We start from the raw sequence: 21,387 nt of genomic DNA, 5'->3' as shown, positions 1-21,387 counted from the left end.
GCAGCACCAGGGGACATTTTGCACATCCCAAAACACACTGCTGACCAATGAACAAGTTTTGAGTAAATCATAGGTAGCGTTTTTCCTGCTTTCATGGCAATTTTTTAGGAATCAGCATTGCCTGGCATATTGGTTTCCTGGCCCTGCAGCCCTGTTTGCTTTGGGCAGTGCCTGTGGCTGGTGAGCCCTGCTGCAGAGAACTGACATTACAGTTATTTAACCCTCCAACATGATAAAGATGTGCTGTCAGAGCATCTTTCTGAAAGCCTCTGCTTAGTATGTGCATGCCTGAAAAACTGTGACCAATCTTTTTCTTATATTAAATTTATGCTCATTTTATAGGCTATCAGGTTTGGGGTTCTTCTGGGTTTTGTGGCTGGCAACCCCTTGCTCAACACTGCTAAATTAAAAATTTCATTGGGATTTGTTAAATAAACCTCTTCCTATCAGACTATAAAGGGGTTTTTTTGGTTTATTCCCACTAACCAGGTTTGCTCTACTCAGAGTCCTTATGCTTTGGTGGTGGCCAAATGCATTGAACAGTGATACGACAGCGGGAGCATCTCTCCTGTGCAGGGTGGGGCCAGCTGCCATCATCAAAGGCAGTGGGACACAGTGTAAAACTCTGGCATGGGATTATGCCTTCTTTTCTTCCCTTGATCTGTTTGACAGTTAATGCCCGCAAACAAAAGTGCTTCCTTAGACAGCTCATTAGTTAAACATGCCTGCACATAGGATTCCTCCTGTCCCCACACGTGTGACAAGGGAAGCTGGTGAATCTATGGGAATTATTTAAATCACTTGCATCCCACACCTAAGACTTAAATATCCTGACAGGCAAAGAAGCGTTAATACCTACAGCTTCTTGGTGTTATTCCTGTCACTACAGTACACCAAAATATTAATACACCCTAGGGCCATAATAGCTCCAAATTTATGGTGTGCACGCAAAGGGTTTTAGGGGTTGTTGAGAATCAGCAACAGCATTCAGAGCTGGGAGCTTTCCTGGGGGACCAGGGGATGGATGTTTTCACTTTGGGATCTGGGTTAAATTTAAAAAGTTTTGGGTTTTTTTTAGGCATTAATTTCCCAGGAAGATGACAAGATGCATTGTGAGAAAAGCAGCTCATGAAAGCTGCCATCATGCAAACACTTGGCCAGGCTTTACTGTGAGAGCATAAAGCAAGGGGGCTGCTCTTGATGGCAACTTACCGCAGCATTGCAGCAGGGAGGTCCAGCTTAGCTGAGAGGGAACAAAGGCATGGCAAGAGGGTAGGATCTGTAAAAAAATCCAGGCTGGAGTGAGAGAGAGAGACAACACTTTAGCTGCTTGGTTTTACTCAACCTACTGTCCAGGACGTGCCAACTGTTTTCTTGCCATATAAATGTTCCCCTTTTCCTTCACACAACAAAGAGCAAAGAGGATCAACATGTTTAAGGCCCCTTTCTATGTATGAAGATGCAATTGACCCCAGATGTATGGAATCCTCACTAGCATACAGTCCCTCCACATTACCTCCTGAGGCATGAGCCATGCCTACAAGTGAGACCAGAAGAAATGAACCTCAGCTGAAAGTCCCCTCACAGCTTCACTCAGTGACTGAAGGACACCTCAAAATTTCAGCTGTAAGGGTAACCTCCAAGGGCTTATTTTAAACCTTTATTATTGTAATATGTAATGCCCTGGTGCTGGGTTTGCACAAATTTTCAGCAACCACATTGCCCTCTGCTCACACCTTGTGCACCCAAGAAACACATTTCTATTTGAAGGAGCACATGGTGCCTCTTTGGTGTTCAGCTGAAAGGACTCTGAGGTCCTTGGGGAAAAGAAATCTGAAAACGTGAACTTTGAGATGAGATTTGCTCTGCTACATTCCCCGGGCGTGTGAGGAAGAGGAGCAACCCCAAGGCAGCGGTGGCTACGTGAAGACCTGGCAGATGCTGCAGCCTGGATGCCTGCCATCCGGGGAGGTCCTAACCTTCCTACTGGTCGCAGTGGCGCTGGGTGGGGGAAACTGGATGCGGATGAGCGCTTCCACGCTTGGGCACCTGAGGGCGGAGTTGGGCATTTACTGTTTTGAAATAAAACCGAGCGTTGCTCTTTCTACTCTTCTGAGCTGCAAGGGCCATGGTTTGAGTCTCTGCTGCTTTCCACGGACCCCAGCACTGTGCCAGGGGTGTGCTGGGGCTGGGATGGGAAGGAGAGGGGCTACCCCAGCCCCAGCACCCTCGCTGCTACACCTCACCCTGAGATCTGCGCTGATTGGCATGAGGCAGCCCCATCCGCAGGGTAGGAGCTTATTGCCTGTGTGCTAAGGGCAAAGAAGATGGTCCTCACGCACAAGGAATGCTGAGTTGAGGGCAAGCCTGTAGCCTCCACTGCAGCTCCTGTCACAGGGCGTCTCGTGACCTTGTGACAGAGTGATCATCCCAGGAAGGTGAGTCTGAAAAAAACAGGGGGTTTACCTGCATGACCGTGGGCTGGGTCCCAGCAGGGCTGCCTAGGACCTCACAGCAGGCACCTGAGCCACCTCTACCCATCTCCCAAATTCTCATGTGGCACCATTGCTGCTGCCCTCTTCTCTGTGTCCAGCATCCCATCTCCTCCCAAGGCATCCTCACCAGATCCCTCCGCTCTCATCCACGTTTCCAACCACTCCTGCCCTACCCAGTGGCTGCTGCTGGGATGCAGGAAGCTGAACTGTCTCTTTTTCCTGAGAGATGTTCAGTAGCCAGAAGAAAAAAAAAGAGGAGGGACTGGAGTGCTGGTGAAAAATATGATGATGGCAAAGTGTTGTTATAGCCACAACACCTAGTTATTAAGGAGAGCCAGGGAGACACAACATCTTTTATAAGACCAATTTATAGTGTTGGGAAAACAGTCTTATGGGCACAGGCACCCTCTCGCAGGAGAATATATGTGCTTCCTCTCAGGCAACATCCATTAAGGAGATGTATTTGGACAGGATGGTGAGGAGCCCAGCACAAAATCCTAAAATAGACACAACAATGCTTCTTTCTGTCTGGCGCAGCTCACGCCGGAGTTTCTGCTGGTCCCAAGGAGGGGTGCTTTCCCTCAGCCCCAGACCTGGCTCCATCCCAGCGCTGGCTCAGCAGTGGGCGCAGGCTGCAGAGGAGTCCCTGCCATGCACCTCAGTGCTCCTCTGTTTCTGGAAGCTTTATACAAATGACACACCCCTCACATGGCTTCCACGCTTCTGTGTCCCCTTGTCAGACATTGCAGTGGCCGTGTCAACTCGGGTGGTGCCTGTACCAGGAAATTTCACAGCCTAAGGGAGAGGAAAACACCCAGGAAAAGCCCAGAGAGAGGGAAATTAGAGGGGGCTGGGAGGGATAGCTGGTACATACTAAGTTCTGACTTAGGAAGTCAGGCAGACAACTGAGCAAGCAGATGAAAGGAAATAAAAGATTGTTTTCATCTTATCTCCAAAATCCTGTCTTTTTATATAGCCAACTTCTGCCACAGGAGGAAGGTGGGGTGGGAAAAAGGTTGGGAAGGCAGGAGATAAGCAGCACAGTGCAATTGGAGGTCCCTAAAGGGGACTGCAGAGCCCTGAGGTGGCATCCAGCTTTCCTTTCCCAACCCTGTCTTACTGAGCTATATAGTTTATTCGGGAAGAGGGCGTGTGTGTGTGTATTAAACTCTGGCCCAAGATCTGTGATTCCTGGCCCATCCCTTGCTGCTGCCATCAATCCTTGCCCATCAGGACCTGCCATCCCCGACCCAGTGCGCAGCAACACCTCGGCCGTGCTCCCACATGAAAGACTTGGCACGCTCCCTGCCACGCTTGGGCAAACCAAATATTCTTTCCTTTGATTTGTTTCAGACACAGCAGCCATAAACCTCAGCCTCTGGCCTCTTGTTTTCATTTGATGAGACTGGCTTAGAGGAAGGGAGGGCTCCAGCTTTCACCGTGCCAGGCAGCCTCACACATGTGCCGAGCAAATATCCTTCGGTTTCTTACCATGCTACCCAAAATCACCTCCTCTTCCCTTCACCTTCTCCTTTCCAGCCCCATTTGCCAGGCTGTCCGTGTGAGAGATCAGCACTGGGTGCTCTGGTAAGACTGCAGTGGCCTTCACCACCCCTCAGTGCCTGGCACCACAGCAGCCAGAGCCCAGCTAGGTGGGTGCTGAGATGGCCACTGCTCTCAGGAGCACTGCCAAAGGGGCAAGCTCCTGCAAAAACATCCTCCTGGGATCGAGGCATTCCACACTTTGGGAAATGGAGCCTTGCATTCCGTCAAATTACATTTTTTTTTCCTGTGTGCGGGCACCCTGTTCCCTCTCTGAACTGGCTCTGTACCCTGGGCAGTTTTCTTCCCATATAAGTCCTTCACCCAAATTCTTTTTGCCTTGTTACTAAAATACCTCTATGCACACCAGACAGTCAAATCCTACTCCTCACTAAATTCCTCAGTATCACTGCTCCCAGAATAGATGCATAATGGGCAGGAGCAACTTCCAGCTACTCTCACAAAGTAATAAATCAAGAAGAGTTAAAATGTTTATTCTTTTCTTCATGGAGAAAGGAACAAATTGAAGCTGAGAGAGCTGTGTGCCTCCTTCAATGGGGTCCAAAATCAGTCTCTTATGCTCAGTGAAGCTACATAACCTCACTGACTGGATCCAGGGGCACTCTTCCACGTGGGTGTAGGACTAAGGAGAAACCTTAGTATAGGAGAAACATTTTAATATGATGGGAAGTTGAAGAACTCACCTAAAACAGCTTCCACCATTATCACCACAACTGATGGTCTTTGATATTTTCAACAGATGAGCAGATGAGCAGAGAAAAGCACCCCAGTGACCGTCACTCCTGTGGCACCCTGTGGAACAGACTATGCCTGGGGCAGTGCTGAGATAGTTTTCACTATGTGCACCCCATTTTGGTGACCATTGCTCTGTTGCTGAAAGGAGACTCTTCCTTAGGAAGCATGCAGGTTAAAGTGGTTCTGCTGAGTGATGGGATGTTCTGGAACAGATCAAAAAGGGTACCACCACCACCCTTTGATTTTCTTCCATGAAATACTCAGAATCCACCAGCCTGCTGCACGGATGCTCTGCTCTCTTTCTTGTACCTACATAGAAGTAATTTGTGCAGTTAAAACAACTGAAACAGAAACATGAGGGGTTAGTTGAACAACTGTTTGCATAGATGAAGGTGGGAAGGGTGTGATTAACCTGGCAAGGGGAAGGCTGACTTCTGAGCTGGAGCACAGGACTGAGAACTTCCTCCTCCACTCCTTACCCCTCAGATGAAACAGAAAGGCAAGCCACATGATCTTAACAGTGTCCAGCCCAGGCAGACTGGTATTTATAGTCTCTCCAATTAACTAGAGCACATTTACACATTAATTAGCTCATGCTTTGTGCCTAGAAATCTCTGTTATATTAATAACACTTATTACATCCCTCTGTCAATGGGACATTTCCCCACTGCTGCTGCCAGCGGGCGAGGGCAAAGGTGTCTGGATGGATGCAAAAATGGGACCAAGAGCCAAGATGGCTCAGCTCATTCCTAGGGTTGTATTTCACAGAGATGCTGTGTAACCTTGGAGAACAATAACAGCAACAGATAATAATAAGCTTTTCGTACAGGGAACTTATGAAAAATTGAGCTGCCTCTGTAAGAAATAAATATAAAGGAGAGTAGCTCGAAGGAGGGTTAAAGTGGCCACCTCAGGTGTGACAAAGCCTAGTAACCCCCAAGCTTCCAGCATATTCTTTCAACATTTCTTCAGTGTCTCTAAAGTGTCCTTTCCGTCTCTGCAGCTGGAGCCAGCTTTACACACGCTCAGCTATCCTGGGAGGGAGCAGCCCTGCAATCCAGCCAGCAGCTCAGGAGCAGCTGTTAACATCAAATTTGCAGGCTGGTGTCGCAAACGCAGAAGGTTTGCAAGGGCATCATGGGCTGTTAGGGAGGAGAGAAAATCATCCTCTTCTCCTTCCTTCTCTTTTCTGCCTGCCTGAAACGATGTCTGGATACTGAACATCTGCTTAACATAGCAGTCAAGCAGGGACATGCTCTCCTTGTTGTTTATTGCAGAGCCACGGTCCTGAAAGCCTGGGTTTGATGTATAGCCTGGAGACACGCACGTGGCTCTGGCTTCCCAGATGGAGCAGCAGTGGGGCAGGAAAAGGAGAGCAGCAGTAAGAAATATGGGTATGCAGGGTACAGCACAGCATCTACGGAATAAGTGAAACCATGCAGCAGCCTGCCTTAGCTGGGGTGAGCCTCTGCCTTCTGAAATCAAAGCCCAGCATTGCTGCAGTACAAGGAGATTCACCGATCACAGTGGAGATGCAGTAGCAGACAGCAGTGCTGAGTTCGTTTAGCAAAGTGTGGTGATATAGAGAGAGTAAACGGCCCACTGCATGCTGATTTCCCACAAGAATCAATTAACTGTAGTTAAAAAAATACATTTTGAATGTCATAATCTTCAACCGTCACTGGCTGATTTCAGTCACAAAGTAGAGCCAAAATCCTCAGCCAAATATGTTGGTTTAGGTTACTCATGACAAAAAAGGGTTCCTCATGAAAAAAAAACAAACAAACAAACAAAAAAAAAACAAATAAACAAAAAAAAATTTTGGCTGCTGCTGTCAACATCATACAGACCTGTACCAGAGACACAGGAATCAGCACAGGTGACATGGAGGACAGGTTTAATGCCAAAAGAGCTTTATGAGCACTTTATTAAATAAAATATGCTTATTTAGCTGCCTTTAAATAAGGTGGGTGTATTTCCTGCTGTTTGAATCTGTTCAGCAATGGAACAATATCATTATTAGCATCTAGGCTAGCATTTAAAGCAGCAGGAAGTTCAGTGATGTTGCTGAAAGCAGATTTCCATCAGAAAGATAAGAGTGTGTGCTCCTCTCCAAGCTGCCCAGGAGGGACCTCCTCTTTGGTGCCACCTCAATTCCCACTCTGCCAACAGTGGAGCATCTACTCCAGCTTTCACAGGACCTGTAACAGGAGGAGGGTGCATTTTGGGGGCTAAACACCTCACCTCCAGGGTAAATCCCACATAGTGGTTGGTGGCTCTTTGGAGCATGCTGCAAATAGTGACAATCCTCCCAGCACCACCACAAAGCCATAGAAGCAGCAACCTCGGTTTTGGGAGAGAGAGAAGTCGAGAAGAGCTGTATCTTGCCCAAAGCTGTTGGAAAAGTCATTCTCAGGGCAAGACCAGGAAGGAGTGCCCCTCCTGGGCTCATGGCGTGAGTTTGGTTGTCTGTCTCCCCACTGCTGATGGCATCTCAAGGCAGCTCTTCCCCAGCCCTCATCTCCTGCTTGTTTGTGTCTGCCACGCTTCTGCTCCACCCTGTGGTTTGTTGTACTTGGTTCCGGGTTTATTTGATACAGAAACACTTCCAACATGCTCCTCCTGAGCCCATGAAGCACTAGTCACAACAGTGGCATTGTACAAGTACCACTGGGTAGAAAAGATGGTGTAACTTTATTTTGGCTGCCTTCACCCCAGAGCTATAGCTCAGCATCTTACTCAGTTTCAACCAGGAGCTGAGGTTTGGCACATTGGTCCAGCAGCTTCCAGCACCCATGGGATCTAGCAACAGGTACCATGTGAATCTTCTCAATACCAGTGCAAAAGCAGCAGCATCTCAGGACCAACATAAAGTAATTAAGTCAACTGGGGAAGCGATTAGTGCCAGGCTACATCCCGAGGATGACAGTGGCACCGTGGTGCTAAATAAAGGCAGTTCTATGTGGTGCCAAACGACTTACTGTGGATTTTGTCTGCTCCTTGTTTACCTTGCTTAAAAGCAAGCTCCAGACTGTGTCCTCTGTTCCTCCCTCCTGGCAAATCCTGCCTAAGCTGTTCTCAGGAACAAGGTGGATGTGGTGAGGAGAAAGACATAAAGAGAAGCGAGTGGAGAAACACTGAGGTAAGACAAGATTTCAGAGCTCAGGAATCACCAACACATCCTGCACCATCCCTCCCATACTATTTCCCAGTACTCAGTAGGTGATGTTTTAATGCTGTGCAAGCCACAGGTAGGCTTGCCTTGGTCACCTGTAGCTGTTACAGGTGCAAGACCTCCACGGGCCATTCCCTCAGCCGGTCCACAGGAGCAGACATCACCCAGCTGCTTGGTGAGAGGGTGCCAGGGTGGGACCTGGGGGGATTAAGGGAACCTTTTATTGTGGCCCCAGAGCCCTGGGGCAAAGCTGACTTCAGACATGTTCTCAGCAAGGCAGGAATGGGGCCAGGACCAGGTTTAGATGGACCTCACAGCCAGTACACACATCTCACATTGAGGGTGACCTCTAGGTTTTACTGTACCACCTTAGAAAGGCTGGCTGAGGACAAAGCTCTTCCACTGGTCAAGTATCGGGAAGGTCATTTTAGCTTGGTGTTTTACTTTTCTGGAATCTCAATAGGATGGTAGGCTGTTAGAAAAGCCAAATGAGTCTCTTAATATCTAATGAGAGATACCCAAGAAAGAAGCTCATCATTAGGACTGTGTTGCATCTGCCTCAAAACAGTAAATGCAGCTCTTGGAGGAGGTGAGGAGAGGGCAGGAGAAAGCAAGTACATGCACAACAGGGAGAGAAAAAGTTTTGTGCATTGCAGCACACCAAACTCCTCTAAAGAAAGGGCTTCCCCCTGGTGACTGTGGCCTGAGTAATAGTCATGAACTCCATGGTTTTGTCAGTGCCATTGTAATATCTGTACATCTCTAAAAATGTCTCTTCCTTCTGAAGGATCCACTGAACATTCACTTCTTAAAGAAAAGTACAGAAGAGGCAATATTGACAAGTAAGCGTAAGGCAACCTACCTTTACTAGCCCTGCAGGAAAAAAAAGGAACAAACAAACAAAAAATAAAGCTAACAGAAGCCTTCTATTAAAATACTTGATTCCTCTCACCTTGTGACTTTGGTATGAGGTTGAGGAGACACCTTTTAATATGCTCAAATATATATTTATAACAAATACTATGTTATTGGTTAAGCATATAAAAAGCATCTGCCTAACCTGATATGCTTAAATAACAATATATGATTATTTCTTATATGCATGCATATATACTTATATAAAAAGAAGACATTATTCACAATAATATATTTACAATAAATAGATGCTCAAATGTATTCTGCATATATGACTAATCATATGTTATATATTATTATATGCTTATAATAAATCATGTACATCATTATTTAAGCATCTAAAAAAAGCATCTGCCCAACCTCATACCAGAGTCAGAGGTGAGGAGGATCAAGTCCTGCGAGGGAAGGATGCTGCCAGCTTTAGAGGACACGGCCTTAGCCAGCCAAGTCCCTGCAGCAGCAGTGGTACCTGCAGAAAAGAGGGCTGTGTTCCCTGCCACACAAAAGGCCAGGAGCTGCGTGGATGTGGCCAGGAGAGGTGGGGGGGGGCTGAGGAAAAGATGTACCCACTGTTCCTTTCTGATGGGGTGTGCAGCAATATTTCTGTTTTACTTTACATATTTCAGGTGTGTAGGGAGCAGAGGGATGTGGCAGAGAGGGGCAGGGTGATACAGCAGGGAAGGGAAGAAGCTTTATAGCAAGGATGTAATGATGCCTTTCCTATTTGTAGAAATAGTACACAAGTCTTATTGACACAGTTTGTTTGAGTGACACAGGTTTCCTCCTGTTTGGGGACACAAGCTTGGTGCTTTCCCTGCTGGGAGCATGTGGAGGAAGGGCAGAGCAGCCTCAGGAGCAAGGTGCAGAGGTCAACAGCCCCTTGGTGTTAACATCGTATTTTACAGGATCTCCTGTAGTTCAGGTAACTAAGACCAAGGGGACAAATTGAGTGCTGGCAGCAGCAGGCAGTAGAACCAGAGCAGCTCCTTGCCAGCGTGGCAGGGAACAGATGTGTTTCTATGGAGCTGTTACGTCCCAGCTCCACGATGCTCCTGGGTGCACTACAACTGCTATCTGCACCCGTAGCCGGATTTTTTACATTACAGACAGTGGCTGCTGTGTGGTGTGCTCTGCTAGCAATAGCCACCACAGCTTAAAAATAGATCACTGCACAGTTGTGAACTTGGATGCTCCCCTATTAGTGTTTATTTTATTAATTTATTGAATAAACACCAGCGAGGTTAGATACTGTCTGTGGCTTTGGCTCCTTTTTTCCACTGCATTCAAAGCAATTACTTTCATGAAAGCAAATGGTTCATTTAGCTGGAGAATCTATAAGGCAGAAATGAGATCAGATTCCTGAACAGATGTGCCCTCCTCTAGAGGGATTCAATGTCTGCGAGGCTTCAAGCTGACACCAGGCAGAAAATACCTAACTTCACTATGCCTGAGCTGCCCAGCAGAGCTGGCAGTTATATCAAAGAGCCCACAGAACAAGGGAAGTACCCATCGATTTAAAGCATTTTTTGTGTACCAGGGAATAGAAGGGAGGAGGGACACCTTTGTCATGGGTTTGGGGCTCGTGCCACCAAAAAAACCTACCCCTAATTTACTAAAATGAGGCCTTCTTTGTCAACAACTCAGGTAAAGAAAAATGTTTTTCCTCAATTTTTGCACACGTAGATCTGAAGAGGGGGCTGGAGGGAGCCAACAACAACTACTGCAGGTCCACACACGATGTAACACTTTCCTTTGTTTGGTGCTGTGTCTCAGGAAACACCTGAGCTCCCCACCCAGCCCAGTTCCATGTCAAGTCAGCAGCAAGGCACAACTCCCTAGTGTCAGTTCAGAGACTGTGGTGAGATTTAGTCCTGCTAACCACAGCTCAGATCATGTCCTGCAAATACAGCAAAGCCCTGCTGACCCAAGCAGCCTCAGCTGTGCCAGATATCTCCTAGGACAACATGCGCATCCACGGCAGCATCCCTCAAACTAACCCCCTGGACTTCCCCTGTTGCTCATGCCTGGCTGGTGAGGTCCCAGCTTGCACCCTGTCCTCCTGGGATAGTGCTGGAATCAGCCTGGCAACCCCCGCACTCTGTACACATGCCCAGGACCTGCTATAGACATCCCCACTTATCTGCACATCTTCTCTCCCCATGCCCTCAGCCTCAGCTGGGTGCAGACAGAAGGAGGCATGAAGAAAAAGCCATCATCCACTCGCCAGTGGAGACAGCCCCCCTGGGCAAGGCAGCACATGGGCACTTGCATTGCTGCTGCCAGCTCCCAACCCGCTCTGCGGCTAAGCCGAAGCCTGAGGTCTCAGGGCTGCACATGCCTCAGCCTGGCAACTCTCCCGTGCCCCAAATTAGCAGGCATGGAGACTGTTTGAAGTCCCTCCAGCCTTTCCATGCAGGGCCACACAGCCCCTCAGTGGTAACCGGTCCTGGGGACGTGCCCGGCTGGGACGCCCATCCTGCCAGCCACAATTTCTGCCCGTGCTCCTCGCGGCCGGCGTCCATGCCCATGTGTTCACCTGGCAGCCCTCCCACCCACAGGCTGCTTGACAGGGCTCAGCTGCCAGGCAATGATGCATTTGGACAGGAGGCCTGAGCAGGACTGTAAATACCATTCCTTTGGCCTTGCTCCTCCCCTGGTGCAGAGGAAAGAACGGACTATCTCTCACCTGACGGCTGCTGTGTCCTCTCAGCCTGTCCTCTTCTCAAAGCAGCCCACAAGGCAAAGGATGAAGAGGTAATTATACTCATCAACTTCAAGAGGCATGAAGGAAAACTCAAAAGTGTTCAACTTGCAAAATAGCTCACAAATCTACGTTGACAGGAGAGGGGATCAACAAGTCTAATTATTCATGAGCAAAGGGGGATGGGGGCAAAACCAAGGGTTAAAATTTGTCACTGAGGCATATGGAGTTAACTCACAGTCACTGCGGGATGTATATGCAATAGATGTTTTCCAGTTGAGTTTTACTTGGGACGTTTCCATGAACCAGCCTATACATAAATGCAAACATCATGCAATGAGGTGGTGAGGATAGGCTCACGTCAAGGTAAGGAGACAAGAACACTCAGTCCTAACATGGTCAGGAGATGAGTGGTTTCCAGAGCTGTAGGGATGTGTGGGTTTGGCTTTTTTTCCTTTTCAGGCTTCCCACCCCTCCCGCCCCCCCTAAGTTCTGACTTCACAGGAGCTTCTAGTAACATCAAGCACCCCTGCTGTTCAAGACCCTGCTGTGTGTAATGGCATGCCTACACAAGGAAATGAGGGGGATGCTGTTGGCAGGGGACAGTACAGCACAGAATATGTGTGCACATCTCAGATCACGAGCTGCACGTAACCCTACAAACGTTATCAAGAGAGATGGACTGAAATCTAGGCTTTGCCCCTTCCAACTCAAGAGCAACTATGACGCTGACTTGGAGAGCGCACACCTTACCTGCCTTTGACCCCATCCTCATCTTTTGTGGGATTTTACCCTGGTGTCTGGATCTTCGGTGTTACTGCTGCAAAGGGACAGTAAGCATCACCATCAAGAAAAAAGCAGGCGGCTTCAGCTTAGGTGTGCTGCAACCGAGAGCATTCCTTAGCTGCAGCATTTTGCAGCCATTTCTCACAATTAGACCATACTCTTCACTTGAAAAAAATTTCTTGTATATTCATTTATTTGTGATCATGTAACGGGTAGTATTTCCAGGAATAATAGTCAGGAGGCAACCAAAAAGCCCCTCACACAGCTACAATTTATGCTGCGCTTCCTCATTTATTCGGAAGTATTCCATCACTGCCAGGAATAAGCAGCACGTTATTTGGTACCATTTTTTCTTTATCCATCTCTTACAAGGATCATATTTGTTGTTGTTGAGGTTTTTCTGTGATTTTTTTATTATTATTATTTTAAATTTTATCAAAATCCCCATGCACTGGCCAGGAAGATGGGGAGCTGTGGTACAAATCACACAAAAAAATCAACAAAACAGATACAAGAGCTGCCTCTGGGACAACACCCAGAAACCAACTTTCTATGCAGAAAGTCCCTCTGAAATAGGTCACAACTGTCCAGTGAGAAGTGAGGAAATTAGCTACATGGCCAAAAGAAGAAAAAGATATGTCATTACCTGCGTGTCCCTCCTCAACCCTACTTCTCCATTTGTAGCCCCTGAAATGTCACCAGTTCATCTCATCTGGAATGATGAGATCAACTTGGCCGTACGCTAGAACTCCTTTGGCTCAACTTCATTCTCATCCAGGTAGCAGGGAAGGGGTGCATTATGAGTAACAGTTATCCAACAATATGAGATCAGGCAATAAGGGGGAGGGGGGTGTCTGCTCCCCAAACCACAAAATCACTGCTTGAAATATGACCCTCAGAAGAGGGCTCATGCTATGCAAAGGCACCCTTCCAAAACATATGTAAAAAGTAATAAATTCTTATAGTCTGTGGGGTTCTTTTGAGAGTAATTTCTTGCCTTAATGAACTATGTGACAGTAGCTCTCCTGAACAGAAACCAGGCAGCCCCCACTCATTCCCTAGAGATGTTTTTTTGGTCTGCACATTGTCTTTTGTAGCAAGTCTTTAGCCTCTGCTATATACACTGCTAAGCATCATATGTTTTATATCTAGAAAGACAATCTGAACTGGATTAGGTACCATCTGATCAAACGCAGCAGCTTCATTAAGCGAATCAGCCTATGCAGTTGTAACGATCCCTTTTTAATTCTACTCTCGATAGATGCAGTGTTTTTCACACTGAGCTAGGTTGTTTTGGTTCTTTTTTACATTGGATGGTCCAGGTCAGAAGATAACAAAGCCTCCTCAGATTAAAAAAAAAATAATCCCAAAACATAAGCAGTGGCTTTTTGTCAGTAAAATACTTGTCTGTTTGTAGGCAAACCTGCCATAAACAAGTCTGCAACATCCACTTAGTGCAAAAAAATCCCATCACTGAGGATGACTCATGATACATGGTGATGGGAGTAACAGACAAGTAAAAGCTGAGCAAACAGCTTCTCAATATCAACAGGGTGACCTGGGCCAGGGAAAAACCTTTCTGACACTAGAATTCCTCCTCTGAATTCAAGCCTTTGAAGCCAAGTTACATGAAAAGTATTTTTAACTCCTTATTCATTATGAAGACCAAGAAAAGTTGCGCATTTGTTTGCTATAACAAGAAACAAAATTGTAGAGAACAATGCCATCAACATCTTTGATGTCAATACAGCCAGCACTTCATTAAACCTTGAATTTGATATTATGCTCCTGAAGATAAACTGAATCATGAAATCTCAGGAGAGGTAAATATGGCAGGAAAAATTGGTATTAGAATGGTAATACAGGCATAAGGTTGGATTAAGTGGGTTGTGAAACTGAACCTAAACTGTATACTGCTAGGAAATGGATAGTCCTACCCTCCTGCCTCCTATCACTTCAGATCAAACAGATATGCCCAGTCGCATTATTTGGCTAATTGACCAAAAAAGGTGGCACGGGAGGTATGTGTGTGAGACACACTGTTTTCAGTCCCATCAAAAAGTGGATTCAAATCACTAAGTGGACACAAACCCCTGTGAAAGTCAGAGGACAAGAATGCATGTCCCAAATTACAAAAGGCATCCCAAAAATTCACCAGCGTAAGAGGCAGTTGGTGAGCAGTTATTTTAACAGGAATAGTTGTAGTTACTCACCTTCCTGAACAAGATGGCACTAGTAATTTCAAGTAGGTGCTACAACCTGTTATAGAGCAGGCATTAATGAATCTGGTCCTTGGACAGTGGCATTGTCTAATAGCTACTGCCAGAAGGGACAAAGGGCTGGATGACGTGGTGGAGTCACCATCCCTGGAGGTGTTCACAAAACATGTAGACATGGCACTTTGGGACATGGTTTAGTGGTCATGGTTGTGTTGGGCTGATAGTTGGACTTGATGATCTTATAGGTCTTTTCCAACCTTAATGGTTCTATGCTTTTGAGAAAATAGCAAGTAAACACAGCTGTTAACATACAAATCTAAACCAAAGACCTAGAAACCAGCTTGTCATATTCATGTTATATGGAACTTCACAAAATAATTCAGAAATTGAAACATGGACACACATGCTACAATACGCCTTAAACAGACATTCAGCCTCTGAATATGGTCATTGCTAACAAGTAAGGAGCCATGTCATGTCCATCCCTCCACCCAGTACAGTTAAGCTCCTCCCCAGGAGGATGCCCACATGACCACAGCCTTTTTCTAGTATTCAGAATCTCAGTCACAACTCAATTGCCCAGGAAATAGCAGAATTGCTTTGGGGAAAAAGAGGTAAACTATTTTAGGAACTGAAGTTCAGCCTACTTTCTTTTTCAGATGTACAAGAGGAACCTGAAGCCACTTCTTCCACAGGATGAGAATGCTTTAAATCAGTATTTCATTTTTCTTGCATGTAAACCATAATTTCTTTTTGCACAGAAAGAAGCATGTGTGACTTAAGCAGTTTTTTTCTGTCACTGTTAAATTAGGCCACATTACAGTTTGATGGTATTCCCTTCCCCTGCAACCTCCAAACATTACAAGTTACTGGAACTTACATTTTTTAATATTACAATTTTTTTTGACATATGGCAACTGTAGATAGTAAGAATCATGTAAGACTTAAAACAGCACTTGCAAAACTGGCTGAGAAGTGTCATTCTCTAAAAACAAACAAACAAACAAAAAAAAACCCAAAAAACAAACAAACAAACAAAAAAACCCAAACCAACCAAACAAAAAAACCCAACAAACAAACAAATGAAAACAAACCCACAGCAAACTCTTCAGTCATTTTAAATCCATTAATATTTGTTTTTCAATAGTTTCCGCAAAAATGATCTCACCTAACTAGCAGGCATATACAGTTCCAAGAGGACCACCCCTTGTTTAATCAAAAGAACAATCAGGACAGCCAAGAGCAGCAATGTGTTTTAGTGGATTGCCATCCTGTAGGTCAGATAACTCCCCCTGTGACTCATTTCCCCACCTGCCAGCTCCAGATGAAAGAGCCCAGGAGAACAAGAAGACAAGCTGCAATACCTATTTGGTGAATGCCTGCAGACTTTGGACTACAAGCCGATTTTCTTTTGAGCAGATGCCTGAACCTGCACATGCAGGCAGCTACCAGGGCCACCAGCAGCTACTGCTTACTCCAGACAGCACGACTAACATGTGGCAAAGTGCAAAATGGGGAAATTGCATTGATAAAAACACAATTCTTCAGTTATTTTTAAGCTGCACCACTGCATGAATCAGAACTATTTTGTCCAGCCTTCTTCACCCCTGGGAGCAGGAACTTGTAATCCTGAAGTGGCAGATAGAAGGGACCACCAGCACCACAGCATCAGCAACTTAAAACTCTAGATAACGTGCTGCATCCTACCTCCTCTAACGATCCACGTGTGCCCAGTGGGTCTCTGGTGCTACGCAGTCCTCTCATCCCTCCATCACTTCCCAGAAACTTACCTGTAGTGATGCTACTACACAAGGAAAGAAGCTGATGAACAGGAACTGCAGATAGTCTTGTTCCTTTCCCTCTCCAGCTTTTGTATCCCCACCTTTTGCTTTGCTCTTTTTCTATTGTCTTTGAGAGTCTCCCAGGTGCAAGTGAACTGTCAACTCTGGATGAGTTATGCCAAAGGTATTTTTATAACTGCAAAAATCTGCCAGGAGGAAATACAAAACCAAACCAGAACACCCCATATAACTAAATTCTCAGCATTAAAAAAACCCAAACAAACCAAAAAACAACTAAAAAGTAATGTCATCTTTTGTAGACTGCCTTCCTCACTAACATTAAACAGCATAAATTAGAACATCCAAAATCAGACTGACATGTGACCATTCTGGAATTTTTTTTAAAAAGCAGTTCTTAACAAAAGCTGATGATTTAATAGTTCTTATTCCTTGCTGCTGCACAATAAAGACAAAAAGGTAATGTACTCAGGGCATGCAGGGAGAGAAAGCTAGACACGAAGTAATTGAGTTGAAGTCTGAAGAATGAAAATCCACGATACTTGGAAAAAATATGTGAGGAGCAGAGAAGTGGTGCCTTAGGATTCCTCAGGAATAAAATCAAGACAACATTTGGTATCAATATAGACATAGTCCACTAACCACTAACAGGATTCACATGGCATCTCTAGGACCATAATCATCATAACCAACACTCTCAAAGAGGCAAAGTTTTTCCCTAGGCTGCAGGTGTAGCACCACACACCCAAATGCTGTCAGGATTGTGTAAATTCCTGATCTGCTCATCTGCCATTATGAATTCTGCTGCCTTGAACCGTTTACCTGCATTGTCAGTTAAACTTCCTCATCCCAATTCTTTTAAGAGAAAGAACTTGGCATTTCATTTCAGTACCAGAATCTCTGGATTTGGTTTCCTAACATTCCTACAAAAGAAAAAATTAAGTTCCTTACCAATACCTCCCAATTCCAGGTTATTAATTAAAGAAACAAAACCAGTCTAATTACCTTTTTGTGTAGATGATTGCAGCATTGTTGACTGATGCATGAACCAGAATTTTGAAGTATGGGATGGAACAAGTGGTTAATTATATTGAAATGCATTTAAAGCAAGTTGAACAGGGTTGTTATCAAGCAGACAGAAATGACATCTTAAATCACTTAAGTCCCAGTTGCTCACCTTTTACATTCCTGTTCTGGATGCTCCAAGACAAGTTTTCCTTAATTTTTAGTTGATAGCTATAAACTGCTTGGCATCAAAAGGATGTGATCCCATTTTGTCTAGCATTAGTTTTCTGCAACAACCTACTCCATTTAAATACCCTGGCAGACAGCATTAATTACTAGTGCTGAGCAAGTTATGAATAATGTGATTTATTCTGCAATTCTTGGCTCTCTGTTCAGGAGACGAAAGCAGATAATAACATCTCTATTAATCCTCTTTGGGAATCTTCAGATAAATTCACTCATGTGTTTAGAGCTCACTCAGAACCTCTTGAAAGAAGTTAACAGCAAATAAGCTCTGTAGGGGTCTTAGCAGAGGTGAAATCTATTCACTGCCTACATATTTTCTTCTACGTACCTCATTTCATGATCTCCAAGAGCTATCAAAAAGCACACCACATAACTCATTTCCAGGCTGGTCCATCAGAACCCTTAACCAAGTTTCAGGTGAAAAATTAAAACCAAGTTTACATAATTTCAGCAGTAAATTTCTTCACAGGAACCTTCATCAGCAAATGGGGGCAGGGAAGAGAAAATGAAAAAAAAAGTAAGCTTCAAATGTGTGCTGCTCTTGTCCTAGTACTGCTTCAAGTACTGTTACAAGCTAGTTACAATACTTGCAGTACTGTAACTAACAAAAAAGGTACAAAAGTGTTTTTTGATTGGTGTGTACAAACTGCAACTAATCACACATGGACTAAGCTCTCAAACATGCTACAGGGTGTGATTGAAACAGAAAGGTTATCAAATAAAAAGCGAACACCTACAAAAGAAGAAACCAGATAAGAGTGCAAAAGAGTTTTAAAAAAAAATAAATCCCAAAACACACCAAAAACCCCAAACCACCACACCCCACTGCTTATATCATACTAACCAACCATGAAAATCAGAAATGCTTCCAAATTCAGCATTGAGTGGAGTAAGAAAGCAATCTAAACAGCAACAAAAGTGCTTTTTCTTAGTACTGTAGAGAGCTTGGTCCAGCTCCAGACTCTATCCAGTGATAATCTCACCAAATTTGCTTTCACGTGGAGCAAGACAAATTTTACACTCTTAACCCCACCCCTCACATACACACTATATTAGTCAAGGTAGCATCCCCACTGTTTCCTAGATCTAGTCTAAGTATTTAGACCACATACTGAAGAGAAAAAGGGAAAGCCAATTATTTTTCAATCAAACATAACCCACAAGTAATATTTGAAAATCAAGACTAAAAAGCAGGCATCATTTAATGTATTTTAATAGCAAACTTACAGGAACAGCACAGAAGACAGACAACATTAAAAACATGTAATTGCATGTAGGACAACTCAGTTAGAAAAGTATAGTGAATGGATGGAATCTACTGTATGATAAAAATGCTACAAACACCATTTAGTTGCCATTGATAAGAAATTTACTTGTTTAAAAAAATCCAAATGCTGGCATTGTCCAGAAAAATTTGACAGGTTTATTTATTTTTTTTTTTTATAAAGTTGAATTGTTGAAACTTGTTCACTGGAACAATTTTTTTTTTGACCACATTTATGTTTTATGTCCCCTTGTTTATATTAAAAATCCACACACAAATGAATATGGGAAAAGACTTGCCAATATCCAATTCTGTCCCCTATTTTTCCATTTGCAACCATATACTTAGGTACCTTTTAACCCCATGGAAAAAATATCTAACGTTCATTACTACCAATAACAGGAAGAAGATTTTGCTTCGAGAATGACAAACCCATCGAGGTGAAGTTTAGGCACGCTCTCCACGTATGCGGCGTGCTAGCTGGATATCTTTTGGCATGATTGTGACACGTTTGGCATGGATAGCACACAGGTTGGTATCTTCAAACAGGCCAACCAAGTAGGCTTCACTTGCCTCCTAGTGTAGAAGGAAAAGAAAAAAAGTTAAAAATGCTTTCACACCCTCCAAGCACTTGGGAAAAAAAAACCACCACACCACAAAGAAGTACAATGTAAAATGGCATTAAGTTTAGGCTTCTATCTTCATAAATCACAAATGTCTGAAGTTTTAGATTCTCCAAAATAAAAGCCTTCATTTTCTTATAAACCATCAAATAATATTCTACATCAAAGTTGCACACTACTGTCATTTGGTGAAGACGTCCTCCAGAACACAACTGAACCAGTATTTTGACGGGCCTCTCACAAGAGAAGGGGTTATCTCATCAAAAGGTTAGTTTGTTTATGAACTTCTCTTTTTAAAGGCTCATTTACACTATTTGACTGACTTGCCTGCTGCCTCTATTCAGCATCAGGTGAAATCAGCAGGTGCTAAGGAGAAGAAGAGCAGACGTTCCCTCCTAACACACAGTTTGAGCGCACAGCTCCTTGCTATAGGATACTGAAGAGGTGGCTTAATTCAAAAGCCAAAAATTAGCAAAAAAAGTGTTCTGAGAATTATGAGAAATAAGAGAACAACTCCTTTAGCTCAGGAACTCCCTCAATCACCAAGAAGAGGACAACAGTCAGAGAATTACCATTAGACACTGTCCAATTCCTGTACTTTCTTCTTGCCTACATGCCTCCTATCTGCCTGGATTGGGGGCATGCGACACAGCCCCCCACTACCACAGAAGGTTCTCATCCCAACTCCTGAGAACCATGGGGTCAGCACTCAGGAGCACAGAGGACAATCCCTATCCTGGAAAAACCACAACCCTGACCACAGCGTTTTCCCTGTCACTGAACAGCAGGCAGGATTCTGGGCTAGACAGATGCTCAGTTGGTCCTTGCTATTCCTCTCGCTCACATTAAGTTAGCTGCTATTAAACCCAGCACAGCAACAGTAACTGTTTACACATTTTGGGGTTGACAAAGAAGTCTAACATCTAACAATCTCCTAGGGAGCATCTTGGCATGCCAGCATCAGACTAGCACACGGACCATGATGTAGCAAATGGCTGGGGTGAGAAGACAGGAATGATGGGGCTTCTCAAAAGGAAGTTAAGGTCCCCCTTTCTACAATACATGCAAGAGAACAGCTCATGTGAACCATTTCATTACAGGAATTGCAAAAATCAACTTACTAAGTTCAAATTTCCCATTCAAAAACACAGTTTATCTAATATGAAGAAAGAAAAATATTTACTACAGCAGATGAAGACTGCAGCATTAGCAAATCATTTCATATGCAGTGGGATCTAGGCATCCCTGACACATTTGCTAAATCACCACATGGAAAGTTAAGACGTTTGATCAAATAAGCCATGCTAGCACAGTGTACTGGAGGGGTTAAAACTTTGTTTGTTTGGTTTGGTGGGTTTTTTTTCCTTTTGCAAGCAGGAAGCACTAGGAATAGAAATGTGGACAAGATCTATACCAACAACCAAATGCAAAACCAGGAATGTTCAAACCAGCTTTCTGAAAATACAGTAACTACCAACTACGATTAAATAAGCAGTTCCTGATAAAAAGACACATAGGTAAGCCTCAGGATTTCAGAACCACTGCACTCACTCACAGCAGTGAAGACAGAACAAGAACTTAAAAGCAGCAACTTTGCAAATGCACACAGCCACCTTCTGAAGGTAAGCATGTGCTCAGGTTCACAGGATCTCATGGCACACGTCTTGGCCCTTATCAGGTAGAATTCAGTAACTAGAAAAAGACCATTTTGCCTGTGTATCAGATATTCTACAACTACAGATAGGTTCTGGAACAACCTTTCAACAGCTAAAAGAACAGGAAAGACCTATCTTTAATACACTCCTCTTTCTATCATGAGAGGGAAATGTTCCCATGATAAGAACAGTCTTGAAGGGGATCT

The 21,387-nt window shown here is 44.5% G+C and overlaps 1 protein-coding gene across 1 annotated transcript in view; it reads right to left on the bottom strand.

The window, feature by feature from the left end:
• Positions 1–18,835: 18,835 nt before the first annotated feature.
• The window catches only part of LOC103771010 (histone H3.3), a gene marked incomplete at its 5' end in the record, with an annotated part of 3,463 nt that continues 911 nt past the window's right edge, over positions 18,836–21,387 (bottom strand). Inside the window, one exon of the mRNA XM_008938296.1 lies at positions 18,836–19,479. Coding sequence (XP_008936544.1) covers positions 19,351–19,479 — 129 coding nt within the window. The remainder of the gene's footprint in view (positions 19,480–21,387) is intronic.

This window comes from Merops nubicus, unplaced genomic scaffold (assembly GCF_000691845.1).
Source record: "Merops nubicus isolate BGI_N331 unplaced genomic scaffold, ASM69184v1 scaffold24000, whole genome shotgun sequence".
NCBI lineage: Eukaryota > Metazoa > Chordata > Aves > Coraciiformes > Meropidae > Merops > Merops nubicus.
Note: the sequence above shows the minus strand (reverse complement) of the source record. Positions and strands in the feature narration are given on the sequence as shown.